The 19,213-nt window shown below is 39.6% G+C and overlaps 3 protein-coding genes across 3 annotated transcripts; 1 reads left to right on the top strand and 2 right to left on the bottom strand.

Annotated features, from left to right (window-relative positions):
- Window positions 1-126: 126 nt before the first annotated feature.
- On the top strand, window positions 127-3,919 carry MEF18 (mitochondrial editing factor 18). The gene has a single exon (XM_021950761.2). The coding sequence runs from the start codon at window positions 315-317 to the stop codon at window positions 2,397-2,399; it is 2,085 nt and encodes a 694-aa protein (XP_021806453.1). The 5' UTR covers window positions 127-314; the 3' UTR covers window positions 2,400-3,919.
- On the bottom strand, window positions 2,589-8,935 carry LOC110750425 (mediator of RNA polymerase II transcription subunit 33A-like). The gene is made up of 12 exons (XM_021950760.2): window positions 8,561-8,935; window positions 8,246-8,356; window positions 7,775-8,122; window positions 7,222-7,523; window positions 7,051-7,142; window positions 6,566-6,926; window positions 6,095-6,302; window positions 5,513-5,627; window positions 5,217-5,378; window positions 4,243-4,894; window positions 3,901-4,110; window positions 2,589-3,703 (listed from the first exon to the last, which is right to left on the bottom strand). The coding sequence occupies exons 1-12, from the start codon at window positions 8,875-8,877 to the stop codon at window positions 2,589-2,591; spliced, it is 3,993 nt and encodes a 1,330-aa protein (XP_021806452.1). The 5' UTR covers window positions 8,878-8,935.
- A 523-nt stretch (window positions 8,936-9,458) lies between these two features.
- RFR1 (REF4-related 1) lies at window positions 9,459-19,178 on the bottom strand. The gene is made up of 12 exons (XM_021950801.2): window positions 18,680-19,178; window positions 17,487-17,597; window positions 17,026-17,373; window positions 16,339-16,658; window positions 16,132-16,223; window positions 14,771-15,131; window positions 14,040-14,250; window positions 13,316-13,430; window positions 13,015-13,176; window positions 11,654-12,314; window positions 11,125-11,331; window positions 9,459-10,771 (listed from the first exon to the last, which is right to left on the bottom strand). The coding sequence occupies exons 1-12, from the start codon at window positions 18,952-18,954 to the stop codon at window positions 9,654-9,656; spliced, it is 3,981 nt and encodes a 1,326-aa protein (XP_021806493.1). The 5' UTR covers window positions 18,955-19,178; the 3' UTR covers window positions 9,459-9,653.
- Between the last annotated feature and the right edge of the window lie 35 nt (window positions 19,179-19,213).

Raw genomic sequence — 19,213 nt, 5'->3', positions numbered from 1 at the left:
CTTAAACCTAAGTTCGAATTCTTTTTTTCGTAAATTAAATTAAATTAATTTATAATAGTTTAGACTATCAAGGAAAAAATAAAGTTTCTAAACCCTTTCCATTTGTATTTGGGGGGTGATGTTATTGGCACTCTCTAAAAAGTTTCCTTTCATGTTTGCTTCATCAAAATTCACACTTTAAATTCATAAATTCATTTATCAAAAAAGAAAAAAAATTATAAATTCAAGGACGTGTGCCAACAAAGCTTACGAAAACCTTCTTTCTCCTTCAGTTCAAATCAAACCCCTCTCAACGCGTCTTATGGTCTCATCCCATGCTCGTATCTCTGAGACCCAAGTCGTTCCCGGGCTTTCCAAACCTCTCTCGTTTAGGTCTCAAATGGGTCTCCACCGCCACCACCCAAAACCCAGAAGACCATCTGCTTTTGTTCTTCAAATGCAGAACGAACCAAACCCACAACAACTACGAGCTCGCATTGGTTTCGGTTTTGAAGTCCTGCTCATCCCTCGTGGCCGTCTTCCAAGGCCAACAAATCCATTCTATTGTTCTGAAATCTGGGCTCCACTCGAACACTTTCATCAACAACAGCTTGATTAACATGTATGCCAAATGCGGCTTCATCGCCGATGCTGAGTCGCTGTTCGGTTCTTGTTCTGAGTTGGACCCGGTGTCTTGCAATATTATGGTTGCTGGGTATGTGAAATCTGGTCACTTGGACAATGCGCGCCGGCTGTTTGAGATAATGCCCAGGAAAGGTTGTGTCTCGTACACTACCATGATAATGGGCCTTGCCCAAAATGAGTGTTGGACTGAAGCCATTAAGGTTTTTAAGGACATGAGGTCCGCCGGTGTGATCCCGAATGAGGTGACAATGGCGACTGTAATCTCAACTTGCTCCCATTTGGGTGGGATTTGTAATTGTCGAATGCTTCATGCTTTGGTAGTTAAGTTGCAGCTTGAGGGGTTTGTTCTTGTTTCTACGAATTTGTTACACATGTATTGCGGTTGTTCAAGTGTTTGGGAAGGAAGAAGTTTGTTTAATGAGATGTCTGAGAGGAATATAGTTTCGTGGAATGTCATGTTAAATGGGTATGCAAAAGCTGGGCTTGTTGATTTGGCCAGAGAGTTGTTTGACATGATTCATACAAAAGATGTGGTTTCATGGGGTACAATGATTGATGGGTATGTGCAAGTAGACTGGCTAAGCGAAGCTATGGTGATGTATCGAGCAATGCTGCGTACCGGATTGGGACCAAATGATGTTATGCTTGTAGATTTGATTTCAGCATGTGGGCGGTCCGAGGCAATACATGAAGGTGAACAATTTCATGAGAGAATTGTAAAGGAAGGTTTTGACTGCTATGACTTTATACAGGCAACAATCATCAATTTCTATGCAGCTTGTGGCCGCATGAGCCTTGCTCATCTTCAGTTTGAAAAGGGCATCATGGAGCATGTTGCGTCTTGGAATGCACTCATTGCAGGATATATAAGAAACAGAATGATTGACCAGGCAAGGCTTTTGTTTAATGAGATGCCTGAAAGAGATGTGTTTTCATGGAGTTCCATGATTTCTGGTTATGCACAGAGTGAACAACCTGAATTGGCTCTGGAACTCTTTCAGAAAATGGTAGCTAGTGGGATCCAACCAAATGAAATTACGATGGTGAGTGTTTTCTCTGCAATTGCTACATTAGGCGCATTGAAAGAGGGAAGATGGGCCCATGAATACGTACTTGAGAACTCCATTCCTCTTAATGACAATTTAAGTGCAGCACTCATCGATATGTATGCCAAATGTGGGAGTATCAATACAGCCTTAGAGGTGTTTTACCAAATCCGAGACAAAGCCTCTACTGTCTCGCCATGGAATGCCATTATATGTGGGTTGGCCATGCACGGACATGCAACATTGTCTCTCGAAATATTTTCGGACTTGCAACGGCGTAATGTCAAACTCAATTCAATCACATTCATCGGAGTCCTAAGTGCATGTTGCCATGCTGGCTTTGTGGAGGCTGGGGAGAGGTATTTTAAAAGCATGAAGAACGTTTACAACATAAAACCAAATATCAAGCATTATGGTTGTTTGGTGGATCTCCTGGGCCGAGCTGGGCGAGTAGAAGATGCTGAGAAAATGATAAGGAGCATGCCCATGAAGGCCGACATAGTGATATGGGGCACGTTATTAGCGGCATGTAGAACACATGGGAATTTGGAAATAGGAGAAATGGCCGCAGAGAATTTGGCAAGGTTGGATTCATCTCATGGGCCAGGTAGAGTTCTCCTATCCAACATATACGCAGATGCAGGGAAGTGGGAGGAAGCCTTTTCAGTACGGCGAGCAATGCAGAGCCTAAGACTGAAGAGATCACCGGGGCATAGTGATGTTGTATGATGAGGGTGCTGGGGTTCTAAAACACTCAAAAGTTTTGGTCAATTTGAAGTTGAGGATTGCCGTAATTGTTATGAAGGCTTTCATTTTTTACCATAAAGAAGTGAAGTAATTTGCGATTTCAAATGTATCACTGCAATTGGCAAGCTGAATTTTTTAAGCGAAGAATAAAGGTAAACAAAACACAAGAAATTATGGCTCGCTTTGAATTATCATTTCTGCAGCTGCACCCATGAAATCAACACCACCAATCCCCAGCAAATCCAGAGCAAGCTCCTCCTCATTCCACTGCCTCAGCTTCTTACTAATTGTCTTCAACACATCTACATCCACTTCCAGCATCCAAGTTGGCATGCAAACCACCATCAGGCTCATGAATCCCAAGACATAGGAGCGCCAAGTGGTCTCATCACAGCCAAGAGATATCTGGCCATTTAGTGCTCTTGCAAGAAATTCCATGTGAGTTCCAAGAATCTTTGGACGCCGCTTGGATCCCCAGGATGATGAGTCAACACCCCATACAAAGCCTCCACATAGAGATGCAAAGTATGCAACCACATATCCCTTTAGCCATGCAACTCCGTTTGGTTCTCCCTCTTGTCTGGAGCTGTGAACAGATACAAACCATGAAGGCAGAAATTCTTTAAACAATGACTGAACCAGACCTAGGCCTCCAGATAACCACACTAAAGAAGCGGCGAGTGAAGCCACTAGTTTAACCCGAGTCAAGTTTGAAGCCATCTGATACTTTCCCTGTATCATTACATTCTTGGCCGTCTTCAATATCTTGCATCCCTCTATAGGAAACCCACTACCTGTTATCTCTCTCACAGAATGCATCAAGAGGGAAACAATCTCTTTGTTCAAGAAGACAATGTCTGATAAATATGGATAAGCATGTAGATAGAGGATCGCCGGGGCAACAGGAGAAACCCTGCCATGGATATGAGATCCAATTCCATGGCCAAGAAGAGCTCCAATACCTCCGTTGTATGAGAGAGGAGTGGAATGTAGGCCAAGTGTGGCAGTGAAGCAGCTCTTAAGAAGCTGGACAAAAGCATTTCGGTGTTGGAGGAAGACAGTACGAGATCCAGAGAAGACAAAGTAGGCACTCCAACGCTTTGCTTTCTGGGTCCAGAGTGAATAAACAATTGGCATGCAGGGCCATGGGCAACCTGCTGCAAGGGAGGCCAAAGCCACATTAGCTAAGTCGAGGTATCGTTTCGAATCTTTGTCGGTTTTATATGTTATAGTAAGGCTCACTAAGGCAGCAAGAGGCAACGGCATTGTAGCTTGACAGCTTCCATCTGTGACAACAACAATCCTTAGCCATGTTATTGAAGAAATAGATCCTAGAATAGAGTGAGAAGGAACCATTTCTGATGTTATTTGAACTTTTAATATCGACTTCTGGGATTTATACGATCAAACTGTTGAGAAATGGGTATCTTTTATGTGTACACATTTATGTAATGTAGGAAGAAAAAAAAAAACAAAAAAAAACCTGAAGCAGCAGCGCTTGACACCTCAACAGCAGTGGCAGCTATAATTTCCTTGATCTTTTCCACAACATTTGACAAATTTGCATTAGGGCTGGGCCAATCTGTTCCATTCATAAAAGCTGGTTTCCAAACACCCCTGGTTACTTCAGCTGAGAAGTAGCTAACGATGGTTGCCACAGATGCAGGAAGAAAATCAACCAAGACTTTAAGCCCTAAAGATAAGAACATCTAGGTCTTAGTAGTGCACATATGAACCGAATTATAATGAAGAGCAACTGTTTTATCAAAACTGGTTGACACATGAATCCAATTATAGGAAATTAGATGAGGAGGCTTAGACTTACCAGTAGCCAGTTTCCGGGGAGAGAGTATCCCATTAGCACAGGCTGTTAAAGCAGCATCAGCTACGAACGGAACAGCTGCCAGAATATCCCAAGCAGGCAATTGACTTAAAAAGGTTTCTTCATTTGCTTCTTTAGATGAACTGCCACTTGCAGAAGTATCTGCAGACTGTCTTCCTTGCTCCTTTTCTTTGAACATCATGTTCAAAAGCTCATCAACGTGGTGATGAACGGGGGTTCCGCGGGGAAGTCCAGAGAGGGTTGAAGCTATGCATGCATTGTGCTGCATGTACCAGGCTTTTAACTTTGGAAACGTACCAACAAAGATGGGTTGTGCAGATGATGAGCTTGCAACTGCTGCAAGTCTCCTTGTATTATGATCCTGGTGGACATTTGCCGAGGATGCTAGGTGGGAGTTTCGTACTAATAGAAGGTATTCAGGACAGAGGTTAGATCGAACGGTTGAGACATGTCCTGGTCGATCTGCAAAGCAATAATTAAACCTCCACAGCTTCAGAAGAAGTGTGAATCCATTAGAAAACACAGTATGAGGATCAGAGGTTTCTGTCCCTGTTGTGTTGCTGCATGAGTCACTGGGTACACATGACCCAAAAATCTCACAGATTGTCATCAATGAACATGCCAGCTGTGGAACCTGGAAACAGCAGTCAAAACCAAATGTGTGTGTGAGAAATCTCCCTCCCTTGTAGTTTAGACTATCGCTTGTATTAAAAAAAATTAGGTTCAATTTTGACTAGATTTAATTCCCAAATAACAGTTACCATTTAGTATTTTTAAATCCCCATTTTCTTTATTATTTTTTTCATTTTTCTGCCCTTTTCCCAAGTTGTGGAAATAAAATAACCTAAATGTGCAGTATTATTAGCTCATCCAAGGAACCTAGAAAACTCAGTACAATATTGTACTTTATTTAAGTAATGAGGAGATGTTTTTAGCTCGATGAAAGGAACATGTACCATGCCAAGTTGTGACAAAATCTTAATACAATCGATGCTTGATATCCCAGCAACAAGCGCATTTAGCAGGGGAGCATAGCCTATCAGATGGCTGCCACTTCCAGAATAATTTGCAGGACAAGGAGGAGACAACAACCTAATAACAAAATGAGCAGTGTGTTCCTACATGAAATGTAGACCTAAATGTAATTAGAATGATTAGCTACTTTCGCAGAAACCAGATTTGATGATGATGATGATGATAAAGAAGGAAAATTAGAGAATGTAAGAGAAGGGAAAGGATAAGAATTCATTACTTGAATATTCCAACCCTGAATCAGGGAGGCTCCACAAAGGATGGCGACTGCTGATATCTTGTCTGCCTCTGAGCCATTGATGGCTACCTCAAATATTTTTTCCAGCTCTGTTAAACTTCCACCAAAACCATGAGCTTACATTCAATTGCTTTACCTTGTCTAGATTTACACACACACAACACACAGAGAAGAAGAAGAAGAAGAAGAAAAAGAGCATCTGTAAACCTGGCTTCAGGAAAAAAATGGGGTGTCTGAAGACCAGGCCAGAATCAGAAAATCTATAAATTTAGCTAAGAATAACTCATTCATTTACTTAATGAGGCCAAAATCAACATATAGGAGGGCCGGCCCTGAGATTTTTGGGACCTAAGGCGACAACAAAAGTTAGGCCATGCATGCACTGGCTATACACTGAGAATAATAGGGGTATCATGTAAAGACTAGCATCCATGATCATATTGAAATTGATGGCATCATTAAGGCAGAACACTAGAAGCCTTCAAATGAAAGTTCCAGGAACTAAGAAAGCAACACATTTTAATTTAGTTAATATAATTTAAGAAGAAGAAGATCTAAGTATACCTTGGCGCAGGAGTTGAAACCAATTCACTTGTCAACGATGGAGTAAGCGGCGACCCTTGCATTAACGATGACCAACCAGGCACTTGAGCAGGCTCTAAAGGTATTTCATTGATGCATCCTTTCACATAGCCTGGCCAGAAATATGCTGATGTGTCTATTAGATTTCTTGCTATACAAGCCTCAACTATCAGATGGCGCATGTTTCCTGCTGAAACAAGGACATAGAACAAAGTTTAGAGAGAAATACATTTATACCACAAAAAAGCAGTCCCTCATAAAATAGAGAAGTAGGCATCCTTCTGAATTCATGTAGGGGGTGATAGATGCTAATGAGTGGGATAATAACAGCATGGGGTCAGAAACTTGGGGCCAAGGGACGAACATTCAGAGGGTCAGAATGACAATGCAATGCCAATTGGACATTCTCTAGTAAAAAGCTTAATCTGAATGTATAATTCAGGTTTTACTTACAGCAATCAATCGAGATGTCATTCGTACTGATGTAATCCAAGTATGCACTTTCAACCTTAGTCCCTGAGATAAAGAACATTGCTTTTGCAGCAGCCCGATTCGCTGCAGAAACAGCAGAACGAGGGGGAGCCAGCAGTCCTATAAAATTTCCCAGCATCTGTAAGCTTGAGACTAAATCATTGCGAGACTTCCCTGTGACCTTTTGTTTTCTCCAGTGACTGACAAAGCTATGTTCTTTCTTGTCTACTTGTGCACTTTCATCTTCCTCAATAAGACCAGCAACCACAAGGGGGGTGACAGACAGCAACATGCATAAGCGAGAGTCTAGGTGAGGCATAGGGGACTCAACAGGATCCCTTTCCTGAAAATTAGTAAAAAGTAACATAAAAAGAGAAAAAAGTAAACAAATGGAAATCAGTGTGATATCTCAAAATGACAGTACTATAGACAAAGAGTATCATGGTCAAGCAGTAATAATTTTTAACCCGTTGGACAAGACGAAGTGCTGCAATCCATAGACCCAAAAAGGTGTCATGCCAAGTTGCACAGTTTATGGCTTGAAGGACCTTGATCAAACCTGAGAAGAAACAAACTTTTATTCTCATTTATTGCTAGCAATTGATAAAAGAAGTGATCTACCACAATATCTACTTTACCAGTGATAACCTCAACAGAACTTGTGGCATTGACCTGCGTAACATTCATGGCATCTTCGAGTACCAGATCAAGCGGAAGCCATATAGTAGAGCGGCCAATTCCACGGCTTAGTCCCTCAGAAGAATCCATAATCGAATGGCACTTTTGTACCGAACGCAGTTTGGAATTTTGTGGGGTTCTGCAAATATCTGAAGCCAGCTGCAGAATTGCCTCAGGACTAGTAACTTTGCTGTTTTTCAATGCTGATGAATTTTCTGCAAGCAGATGTAATTGCTGAATAAAAGCCTCCCAATGTATAGGCCTGAGACAGGGGCAGCACAGTGTCAAGCAAAAATCTCATTCCAGGCCAAGAAATAAACTTAATAAGGTATTTGTATAAAAGGTATATGCTTAAAAGGCCCAAAATACTTTGTTACAAGAAAACTTTTCTGGGAGTAAGACTTCCAAACAACGAAATAAAATTGAAGTTGTCCCATTTGCTTTCACTTCCACTATATGACAACACCATAGAATGCATATTAAGCTTGAAAAAGAAGAAACAAGCCAGCATACATGTTTCTTTTTGACAAGTTAAGAATCTTGGAAGTCAATACATTTTGCAGAAATTGCCAGATTAGTTCAATAGCCATCGAAGTATTAAGATTCTGTAATCTCTCAAGATGTTCAATCCGCTTCTCACAATGATTATCGAGACCGTCTATCTCCATGTCTTGGGGTTTAGTTGGCCATCTAGACTTCTTCTCTGGGGTAAGTTCCAGCAACCCCTCATCGTCTAACGATGCATCAAGCAATTGCCACACGGTCGAAAAGATGAACCCAACCACAATAGTCCCAGCTTCACTTGTTTGCAGACCAAATATCTTGGACAAATTAAGAATAGTATCTATTGATATCATAACCCTGTATGAAGAAGATGGGTCAAAAGTTGCAAAAGAATTGACCCCAATTACTAATGATCACCAGCAAAATTCCATAAAAACACAAAGTCAGCTTCCCTGTAAGTGACTGAAACTAGAAACTCACTTTTGATAATTAGGCCCATTAATTTGGGATCTGAGTGAAAAAGCATGTCTCTTAAGGAGCTCCATGTAAAGCCTATATGCTGCTGGCTGCACACGTCTATTTGGAATAACCCTGTAAAACAAAACAATTTTCATTTTCATCCAACAAAAAACAAGAAGAAAATTGCACAGCAGTGAACTGACATGAAACAACAACTAAATACATCCTAATACAAAATTCAAAGAAGATCGGAATAAAACCAAGAACATCAAATACCAAAAAAGAAAAAAATAATTTACAAAGTTAAAAATGGAAAACAGAAACAGAAACACAGACCTAGAGGAAAGCAGAGCAAGAACAAGCATAGAGGGCACCATGTTCAAAATCAAGGCCTTCTCAAGAAACTTCCACAAAATGGGCACATTGTTTTCCCAACAAATGTATGAGACCAACACGTTGGCCAGCTCCATGGAAGGTATGCACACCCCTGCAGAGCTCAGATTTGACGAGACTTGCATTGACCAGAGAAGAGGATCACTACCCTTTTCTTGAGCCTCCTTGGTCTGCTTTATGACAACGTCCCAGACGCTGCTTTGTTCGGACTCGGCCATTTCTCGATCACATTGGCAGGTTTTCTGGTTGTTTTGGGTCATGCAGAGAGATATTTCGGAATTCGGATTGTACAGAATGAGAAGGATATGCAGCAATTGTGTTCGGGTTTTATTTAGTTCGCGTTCTGTGACTCTGCATTGTGTGCATGTGAGCTTTTTTTGGTCGTGAAACTGAGCGATATGATCGGTCAAACATGGAGAAAGTCAAAACTGGCTGTAAGATTGCCACTTGGGTACAATCTTGTTGAGAACAAATAACCCATTGGGATTTTAGAGCAATTTTATAGAGATCTTTAAATCTTGGGTCATGCTGATTCATTTTTCTTTCTTTCTAAGGATAACCAAAACTTATGCACAGTGCACCTTACTAGGTGGTAGGATCTTGGATCTTCCTCATGTTTTTTTTTAATGCGTCATTCTTTAAGAAGGGTTGGGGGATAAATAACAGCCTAAGAGAGGGAAGCAAGTTGAATGAGAGACGAATTAATTCTAATTTGAACGAAAGATTTTCATATCATCCTCGGTTTCTCATTAACATTTCATATTCATCCAACCAAAAAAATTTAGGCAGAGGGAGTGCATATGCGTCTGCAATGTGATGAAAGTTAGGAGGGGAGGGAGACTTGAGTCAAAATGTTTTTAAAAAGTGTTTGCTCTCTAAATTCTTTTTAGGGAACAAAACTCTAAACCTTTCACTACAAAAATAAGTTTGCTGCACAAGTTTCTGGCAATGAAACTAATCTACAACCATTTTAACATGTATATTTGCCTTCTAAACCTTAAAAAATTGGCCCATTGGGATTGAGGGGGAATGGAATTTACATCTCATTTTCAACTATGAGTTCAGCAGCCGCGCCCATTGTACCAACCCCACCAATTCCTAGCAAAGCCAGAGCAAGCTCCTCCTCATTCCACTGCCTTAGACCATTGCTTAGTCTCTTCAACACATGTACATCCACTTCAAGCACCCATTTTGGTGTGCAACCCACCATTAGAGTTACAAACCCCGACACGTAGGCACGCCATGTTGCCGAATCACAACCAAGTGATATCTTCCCATCAAGTGCACTTGCAAGAAATTCCATGTGGGTACCTAGGATTTTAGGACGCCGTTTTGATGCCGATGATGATGAGTCAACACCCCAAGCAAAGGCTCCACAGAGCACTGCAAAGTATGCAAGTGCATAACCCCCAAGCATGGCAACCATTCCTTCTGACCCTTCTCCCTGCTCAGACCAATGCATAGATATAAACCAAGAAGGCAGGGTTTCTTTGATCAATGACTGAACCAGACACAAGCCCCCTGTTAACCATACTAAAGACGCCCCAAGGGAAGCTGCTAGTTTCACCCGAGACATTGCAGCAGCAAGTGAAACCTGTTCATATCTCATCTTGTTTTTTGTTGTCTTTAACTTCTGCAGTCTCTCTTTAGAAAGAGCAGTACATGCTATCTCTCTTACAGAATGCATCAAGATAGTAAGAATCTCTTCCGTCATGAAGACAATATCTGTAATTGACCGGTACACACGTAGATAAAGAATACCCGGTGCGACAGGGGAAATCCCACCACAGAAATGGGATCCAAATCCATGGCCAAGAAGTGCTCCAACACCACCATTGCTCGAGATTGGAGTGGCATTCAGGCCTAGTGTGGCAGTAAAGCAGCTCTTAAGAAGCTGAACCATTGAATCACCATTCTGTAGGAAAACAGTCCGAGATGCAGAAAAGACAAGGAAGTCACTCCATCGCTTGGCCTTTTGAGTCCAAAGGGATGCCACAATTGCCATACAAGGCCATGGGCAACCAGCTGCAAGGCACTCCAAGGTGGGGCCTGCCAAACTGAGGAAACGCTCTGATGCTCTGTCAATCTTGTAAGTAATAGTAAGACTTACAAAGGCAGCTAGGGGCAATGGAAGTGTAGCTGGAGAGCTTCCACCTGCAATAGTTAAGTCTCAATCAAAATACGAGAGGGGAGGAATAAATAAACTAGCTCTGCAATATGGGGAGAATGGAAGACAAAATCTTTCCCAAAACAATGTAATAGCTTATATTCATTTAATTATCAACTGCAAGCATGTACAGGATGAATGTTGATCATAGATTCTCAACACCATATAAAGTATTAAATAATATAGACCAGGTTTGTCTGAATGTGTCATGAAGCTTCTGTCTATGGTGACCACTGAACAGTGGCAAGTACTATATGTCGATATGCACAAGCCAACCATGCCTACAAAAGTCAGGAAGATAGCTTTTCATTCTAGTTATAAGTTGGTAACAAGAGAAAACCTGGAGCAAGGCTAGGGACATGAACACCAGTAGCAGCTAGGATTTTCTTGATCTGTTCCTCCACATGGGATAGATTCACAGCAGGACTGGGCCAATCTGTTCCATTCATAAAAACTGGTTTCCAAATACCCCGAGTTACTTCAGCAGAAAAGTAGCTGACAATGGTTGCCAAAGATGCAGGAAGAAAATCTGCTAAATCTTTAAGCCCTGAAATAGTGAAAACACTTCAGTTATTTCATATATTAGACCAAGGTATAATAATGACTTCTTTCTTTCTCTTAAATTTGAGCGCCACATCTAGTAATTTAAAAAATATAACTTTAGTTCTTTTATATTTACAGGTAAAATGAAAATGACTTAAGGTAATATTAAAAATACCCAGTTGTATCAAACTCAGTGATATGGTTGCCAGTATTAACTCAATCACACTTTCAGGATTAGTTTAAAAAAAAAAATTCAATTTCCTGGGTATCGCTGTATGTAAATAACAAAACATCAACAGCAAATGAGAAGAGAAAACAAAGCTAACCTGTAGCCAGCTCGCGAGGAGAAAGTTTCCCATGAGCACAGGCTGTTAGAGCAGCATCAACCACAAAGGGAACAGCTTCCAAGATATCCCAGGCCGGTAATTTAGGTCTTAGAGAGTTGTCTTCATTTCCAGGTCCAGAAGAACTACTACTTGGAGAATTAACAGAAGAGAAAGACTGGCTTCCTCTACTAATCTTTGTGAACATCATGTTAAGAAGCCCATCAACAATCTGGTGGACAGGGGTTCCATGAACAAGACCAGAGAGTGTTGAGGCTATACATGCTTGATGTTGCCGATACCAAACTTTTAATTTTGGAAAGGAGTCCACAAATACAGGTTCTGGAGATGATGAACTTGCAACAGTGGAGAGTCTCCTCTTATTTCGATCTTGATGAGCACTTCCAGAAGATACTAGGTAAGAGTTTCTTACTGATAGGAGATACTCAGGTGTAAGTCGGGATGCAACTGTGGGTACATCTCCCACCCCATGCTCAAGAGGAGGATGATTAAACCTCCACAACTTCAAAAGGAGAGTAAATGCATTTGAAAACACAGCATGGGCAGAGATTTCTTCTCCCGTTGTTAGAGTCCAGGGGGCATTGGGAACACATGAGCCGAACACCTCACAAATCGGCATCAATGAACATGCAAGTTGTGGGACCTGGAAAGAAAACTAGATAACATTAGTTTAAAGCTGATACGAAGTTCCTGTCACTAGCACACACATCTCCCCACCCCCAAACCACAAAACAGATATATTATCAATAACACCCAAAGGCTTCTGATCTTTTTTACAAAGAGGATATTTTGCCACTTTATTGTTCTAGAAGTACTTATTGAAGTTTATTACAGTATAACACCAATTCAATCCAATTGAGATTAAAACTCAAATAACATGAGATCACAAAACATAGTGATCTTTTTCCCTATCTAAGAATCTACCACCAACCACCCTCTTTCTATTTTCCTGATTTGGAAACTAAGATGTACAGCTGAAATGAACAAAATAAAGTCTTTGCACAACTTTTTGGGTCTGCATCAAGGAATTTTAAAACAGAAAAGCTGCCACAGTGCTCCTTTCAGAGCCTTAACACAAGCATCATGTCTTATACTACAATGTCAATTTATACAGTCTTCTCCTTGTCCTTGATGCAATTACTGGTTTCAAATTTACATGGAAAATCCACCTCAAAAGCCAAACTGAATATTGAGGTAGATAACTTAATAAAGCTCAATGTTAACTTGAAACAGAATTAGCTATAAGGGGAAGGGTGCTTGATCACCGTCCTAAGATGTGACAAACCCTGACAGCATTATTGTGAATCTTCGCGTTTGGTTAAGTAAAAGTTAAACATACATACCAAGCCATGTAAAGAGAAAATCTGAACGCAGTCAACAGATGCTATTCCAACAATGAGGACATTCAGCATTGGTGCATAACCTATTAAATGGCTGTCACCCCCAGAATAATCGGCAGGAACTGGAGGAGACAATAATCTAATGATAAAATGAGCAGTATGTTCCTGCATAAAATGCGAACCATAAATTAAAAAAGAAAGTTTAGTGATTCAGAAAAAATGGAAAGAGCTCTTAGGATTCAAATATGCAAGTGGGGTCAAAGAATTCAAAATAAGTTTAAATATAATAATATTGTTTCTTCACCTGTATATTCCATCCCCTAATGAGTGAGGCCCCGCAGAATATGGTTGCAGCAGATATCTTCTCATCATCTGATCCATTGACCGCAATCTTGAATACTTTCTCGAGTTCTGCTAAGCTTCCATCAAATCCATGAGCTTAATTCAGTAGCTTTACCTTTGGGTAAATTTACAAAAAAGAGCATCTGATATACCTGGCTTCAGGAAAGAAAAAGGAGTAACTGAAGACCAGGCCATAGTCAAAGAAGTTATGAAAATGGTAATCTAAAAGTCATCTATCTACAAAGAGTTCCCCTTTAATATTTTTGCACACAATGACTCCCATAGATATAGGAATCATAATGCTAATGGCCAAAGGTATAACCATCCATATACAAAATTGGTTAGATTCTCACAATTCTTGTGAACCAAATGTAAACTTCCATCCTAATTAGTGCATTAAGCATGAACTCAAAAACGAGAATTTAGAAATCGGCTATTGATGGGCCCTTCTGAGAAGTGGTAATCTCTGATTTAAGGAATGAATACATATACCAGATAAATTCAAGAACTTCATACATGTACCATATAAACCATTGCTACAAGCCAGAGAGGCAGGGACCAAATCCTTGTCAGAAATGATTCACAGGGGTAAAACTCCAAAAACTTGTGGAAATGAAGTCCCAACATCTTAATTATAACATGATTTACTAAATGTAACAGATTTAGAAAGTTAAAAGCTAGTATACCTTGAAGCAGGACTTGAAACCAAAGCATTAACCATTACTGGAGTAAGCGTAGCCCCCAACATAAATGATGACCAACCAGGCACTTGAGTTGGCACACCATGAGGTAACTGGTTGATACGTCCATTAACATAACCTGGCCAGGAATATGCAGATGTTTCCAGCAGATTTCTAGCAATACAGGCCTCAACTATCAAATGACGCAAGTTTCCAGCTGTAAACAAACACATAAACTTAAGATTAGAATACCTAACAGATATACACTGACTCCACAAAACAGTATACAGAAGTTGCTTATGTGACAGACCATTACAGCTAAACCAAAAAGAAAAATATTAAAAACTAGAAATAGGACCAATATGGGAATAAAATAAGACTAAAAGAAAAAAGAAGACAAGAATACAAGAATGGAACAACCATGGACAACAGTGCGCTATACAGTTCCAACGGTTTTATCTATAAATAAATAAAATAAAAAAAATAAAAAAACATAACTGAGAAACATTCTGCAGAGTAGCTTTTCTTTAAAGAACCATAGATATTTGAAAAAGAAAATAAGAAGATATTTTTTGGAATGCATTAAGTGAACAGCACTGCCATGCCCCCGAATGGCCATTTGGCCATTTATTTCATTGGTGTGCTGGTTCCCTTTTTATAACAAGACACACTCATAGAATTTTCTTTATATTGAAGAGAGACTCATTGACAATGAATGAGAGCAAGATATTACTCACAGAAGTTGATAGGCATGTCTTTCATACTGATGCACTCAAAGTATGCACTCCCAATACTGACACCTGAAAGAATCAGCATTGCTTTTGCAGCAGCCTGATTGGCAGCAGAAACAACAGACTGAGGTGGAGTCAGCAAACCCTGATAATCACCCAGCATCTGTAGGCTGGAGACTAAATCATAGCGGCGCTTTCCCGGAACCTCTTTTTCTTTCCAGCAATTGACGGAACCATATTCTGTTTCATTGGTTGGTGCAATTTCCTCTTCCTCAATCAGATCAGAAACCACCAGTGTTGTGATGCACAATAGCATGCATAAGCGAGTGTCAAGGCGAGGCACCGGGCCCTCTATGGGGTCCCTTTCCTGCAATACATAAAAAATCCTATAAACAAGAAGCCATAACTAATATAAATTTTTGAAATAACGGTTCCCACTTAAACCTATAAAATAACACTTGCTTCATTCAATACTGAATAGATTAAGTCTGGTCCTAACAGCTTAAGTTTTTTAGAGCAACAGTGAACCAATAAATTTATCAATGGTATCAGAACAGAAGATTAGAATATATATATAGTCCCCTTCTATTGGGGGATCCCTTAAATAATTTTATTTCAGGGACAACCTTTAGGGTACCCTACAACATTTTTTTTCAACGATCCAAACCATCTATTTTTTAAGTCTACATTCATAGATCATCCTTGCAAAAAAATTAGACAAATCGGAAACCGTTTCGACATCCAATTGTGTCCTACAAAATCAATAAACACGGTGCTTCAAGAAAGTACTAAAATTTCAATAACTCAATTGAGTGGTCAAATGATATCGGATTCAAGTGATTTTTTGTAGAGATGATCTTTGAATGATTATCTAAAAAATAGATGGTTTGGATTAGTGGAATACAATGCGGAGTGGGCCCTACAAGGGTGTCCCTCAAACAGGGATCCCTCCATGGAAGCTCTCTGTATATACATACATATACATACATATATATATATATACACAGTTATTGATCCACATCTCAAGAGTTTAAATAACTTGAGCTTTTGGGACTAACGGTAAATCAACAAATTTATCATGGAGCAACTTTGATGTGTTAGGGTTACCAATAAGACAATCAGCCATTAAAAGCATTTATGTGTAACTTATAAAGTTGTAGAACTTTCTAACAAATCCTGCCAGTTACTGATCAAAGTTGACGGAAGTACCCAAAATCAAGTAAGTTGCTCAAACTTCTATGACATATATGGGTCTGGTCTTGAAGAGAGCTAGTAGAATGTTTTAAGGAACCATTGACGTTCATGTTCCGGACCAATACCAACCATTCAGAAGGAAAATTTTAAATTTATTCAAAACAGATACGAACCCTTTGTACAAGACGAAGAGCTGCTATCCAAAGGCCCAAAAAAGTATCATGCCAGCTTGTGCCATTTATTGCTTGAAAGGTTTTGACCAAACCTACAAAATGAAACCTTGATTTTTCATCCTAACAGAAACTGGTTTCATAAGAACCAAAAGTTATTTAAAATACCATTTAATTTCAAGCAAAAGGGATAATAAATTTTGTGCTTACCAGTAATTGTTTCAACAGAACTTGTTGCGTCAACTTGATATCCATCCATGGCATCTTCTAATACGAGATCAAGAGGAAGCCACAAAGCAGAACGACTATTCCCATGGCACAGACCAGCAGAAGAAGCCAGAGATCCAGAAGCCATAACTGCATGATACTTTTGCGAAGAAGCCGTTTTGCATTCTTGATGCAAGACGATGTGACTATCTGAAGTCAACTGTATAAGAGCCTCTGGGGTAAGAGTTTTTGAATTTCTTAATGCTAATGAGTTCGATCCAAGCAACTGTAATCGCTGAATAAAACTTGTCCAATGTGCAGCCCTGAAAAAGTGAGACCAAATGTTAAACAATGGCTTGCACTGAAGGCAAAGATCAAGAAGGAAACTGATCAAAGTACTGGTGAAAGGAAACTTGGTCATTGATTTTAGGACTTTCTGGCAAATGAAATGAAAAAACAAGACCATACAACTGAATCTGAAATTATATAGAAGGAAATCTGTTGAGAGAACATTCAAAAAATGTCATGCACATATACAGGATGTTTTAGAGGATTTGCTAATCTTGAATACTAAGACAGGCCATCTGATGCTTGAGAAAACCAAAAGTCGTACAAAATAATTTTACTTCAAAACTTCATAGGAGAACGGAGAAAGAATAGAAGTAATCGTTAAAGGGGGCAAGGACTTACAAGTTTTGGCGAGCCAAGTAAAGAATTCTTGAAGTTACTTTGTTTTGAAGAAATTGCCCAATTATCTCAATGGCCACGACAGTATTTGATTCCTGCAATATCTCATTATGTTCATTCCTCTTCTCATAATAACTACCGCGGCAATCTATCTCCATTTTCTGCGGTTCAATTGCCCATTTAGACTTCTTTTCTGGGGTACAGTTTAGCAATCCTTCATCATCTAATGATGCATCAAGCAATTGCCAAACAATTGAAAATAAAAACTCAACCACAAGAATCCCAGGGTCACTTGCTGGCAGACCAAATATCCAGGAAAGATGAAGAATAGAATCTATCGATTTCATGGTTCTGTAAGAATTATATAGGTTAGAAATTCGAGATACAAGAATCAACCCTTATTAGCATCATCTTCAGTACAGTGTAAGCACATAATCGCATCTGTACTAGATATCAGAACTTACAATTGATAATTTGGTTCTTTTATCTGAGACTTCAGGGTAAAAATGTGTCTCTTAAGGAGTTCTATGTAAAGCCTATATGCCACCGGCTGGGAATGCCGACATGGAACGACCCTGTAGAAAAAGTGGTAGACAACAATAAGACCATTAATTACTAGGGCATGAGAATTTCCCTAAACAAGCAGTGTCTCACAAGTGAGAACATAACAGGCTATTATAATGCATTATGAACACTGACCTTCAACCCCCCCACCACACACACACACACACACACAAAAGAACCGTTAAGAATAAAGTAAACATAACTTGATCTGGAGAAACAAACAGAACATTAGTGGCAAGCAAAATGCAGCCTATATCAGTAATCTAATCTGCATCTGCATGCCACGTGATTCTTCAGATAATTTTGTGTAAATACATTATAATCAAGGCCATACTCATTCATCAACATAGCACATTGTAATGCATGAATTTAACTGATTTCACAAGGACATCAAGACTGCATTAGGACGTGTCACATGTTCAAGCAACTCTACTCCACTAAGCTCAATACAATAACTTGGCTCGGTCTTTTATAATTTATTAGCTTCTGGGAGACATAAAAGAAAACATGATATTGAGAAGAAGACCCACAATAACCTTCTTCTTCCGTTTTCTGATCAGCCAAATGTTGTGGTTTCTGTTCTTTCTAAAAAGAATGCAGAGAAATATCAACCATACAGAATTGGCCAGGACAGAGAAAATGGACATGGAAATTCGAGAGGAAAATTTGCTTTTTTAAGAAAAAAAGAACAAAGTACAACGAGAAACATGTGAGCCCAACACACCATTTTTTAACATGTGGGGAAAAGGTAAAAAAAGTCTGAAATTTAAGGTTCAAAGAAAATAAAAAGTGTAATCACAAGGATTTACTCCACTAGTAAACTGAAATTCTGAAACACAACAATACGGTCCAGTTTGGCCAAGATATCTTTCATGTCGAAAACAAGGACACAACATGATTAAGATTCCGTTATTACTTTCCTTTCCGAAACAGTCCAAGGAAAAATAAAAGATGAAAGCTTTGAACAAATTGAGACCCTTTATATGATCCCAACTGAAAATATATCAAAAGAACCTGACTATAACCGAAACACCAAAAAAACAACCCAGAAATCAAAATCTTCAAACACCAAAACAGAAAACAAAAGAACAACCTTGTTGAAAGCAGAGCAAAAACAAGCATAGGGGGCACAATTTTCAACATCAAAGCCTTCTCTAGAAACTTCCAAGTAATGGGCACGTTATTGTCCCAGAAAATGTAAGAGACCAACACATTGGCAAGCTCGACTGAGGGCATTGATACTCCCCTGGATTTCAAGTTTGAGGACAACTGTATAACCCATAGCAGAGGATCACTACCCTTTTGCTGTGCCACTTTGGTTAGCTCCACAACACTGTCCCAGATACTGATTGGTACGGACTCCTCCATGTCTGAGCCAGATTTGGATGTGGGTTTTGTGCTAGTTTTGGGTTGGTGGTAGAACAACAGAGTGGTGGCTTTGAGTGAGAGAGAAATGGAGAGAGTTGTTTGCACTGCGTTTGTTTTTCTGGTTTTTTGATGTGTGCAAAATTGTGTATAAATGGTCAGAAATGGGAAAGTCAAACTGGGTGAGGGGTAGTCTTGTGATTAAAAATTATCCTTCCATACGTGGCAATGACATGTAGGGGCTGTGGTTTCATTAATCCAA

The sequence above is a fragment of the Prunus avium genome, chromosome 1 (genome assembly GCF_965620075.1).
Source record: "Prunus avium chromosome 1, drPruAviu1.hap1.1, whole genome shotgun sequence".
Taxonomy (NCBI): domain Eukaryota; kingdom Viridiplantae; phylum Streptophyta; class Magnoliopsida; order Rosales; family Rosaceae; genus Prunus; species Prunus avium.
This window is presented reverse-complemented; position numbering and strand designations above follow the sequence as displayed.

Bases quoted from the DNA above. Each gene is read 5' to 3' on its own strand.
- MEF18 (XM_021950761.2), top strand. From the start codon at position 315: ATGCTCGTATCTCTGAGACCCAAGTCGTTCCCGGGCTTTCCAAACCTC.
- LOC110750425 (XM_021950760.2), bottom strand. From the start codon at position 8,877: ATGACCCAAAACAACCAGAAAACCTGCCAATGTGATCGAGAAATGGCC. The intron at 6,303-6,565 runs GTAAGTAAAACC...TCCTTGTTTCAG, and splicing joins TGACATCTCGATTGATTGCT to CAGGAAACATGCGCCATCTG. The intron at 3,704-3,900 runs GTTTTTTTTTGT...TTGTTGTCACAG, and splicing joins GTCAAGCGCTGCTGCTTCAG to ATGGAAGCTGTCAAGCTACA.
- RFR1 (XM_021950801.2), bottom strand. From the start codon at position 18,954: ATGGAGGAGTCCGTACCAATCAGTATCTGGGACAGTGTTGTGGAGCTA. The intron at 17,374-17,486 runs GTAAGTTCTGAT...TAATTCTTACAG, and splicing joins AAAGAACCAAATTATCAATT to AACCATGAAATCGATAGATT. The intron at 10,772-11,124 runs GTTTTCTCTTGT...TAACTATTGCAG, and splicing joins TGTCCCTAGCCTTGCTCCAG to GTGGAAGCTCTCCAGCTACA.